The following is a 276-nucleotide window of genomic DNA, read 5'->3' on the forward strand; positions in this document are numbered from 1 at the left end:
GGCTCACCATGGTGAAGTAGCAGGCGGCTCTGTTGACATGCAGCTTGCACAGCAGCTCCCGGGGCAGGTCCACCTGGTCAGAGGCGGCGTATTCGGCCACGTTCAGCCCCTCCATGTACTGCACCAGGGCCTGCTTGTGGTCCTTCTCCCGGAACAGGTCATTGCCCTCAGCAAACAGGTTCTGCACCAGCTTGAGCAGAAAGGCCTGCCGGGGGGAGGGCACAGAGGGGCTCAGGGGCTTTCTCCATCCAGCCCCAGCCCGGCCCCTGACCCCCG

General features: G+C 64.9%; 1 protein-coding gene across 1 annotated transcript in view; it reads right to left on the reverse strand.

Annotated features, from left to right (window-relative positions):
• ZC3H7B (zinc finger CCCH-type containing 7B) overlaps positions 1-276 on the reverse strand; it is a 26026-nt gene that overhangs the window by 24425 nt on the left and 1325 nt on the right. Inside the window, exon 3 of the mRNA XM_014543823.1 lies at positions 8-205. Coding sequence (XP_014399309.1) covers positions 8-205 — 198 coding nt within the window. The remainder of the gene's footprint in view (positions 1-7; positions 206-276) is intronic.

This window comes from Myotis brandtii, unplaced genomic scaffold (genome assembly GCF_000412655.1).
Source record: "Myotis brandtii unplaced genomic scaffold, ASM41265v1 scaffold339, whole genome shotgun sequence".
NCBI lineage: Eukaryota > Metazoa > Chordata > Mammalia > Chiroptera > Vespertilionidae > Myotis > Myotis brandtii.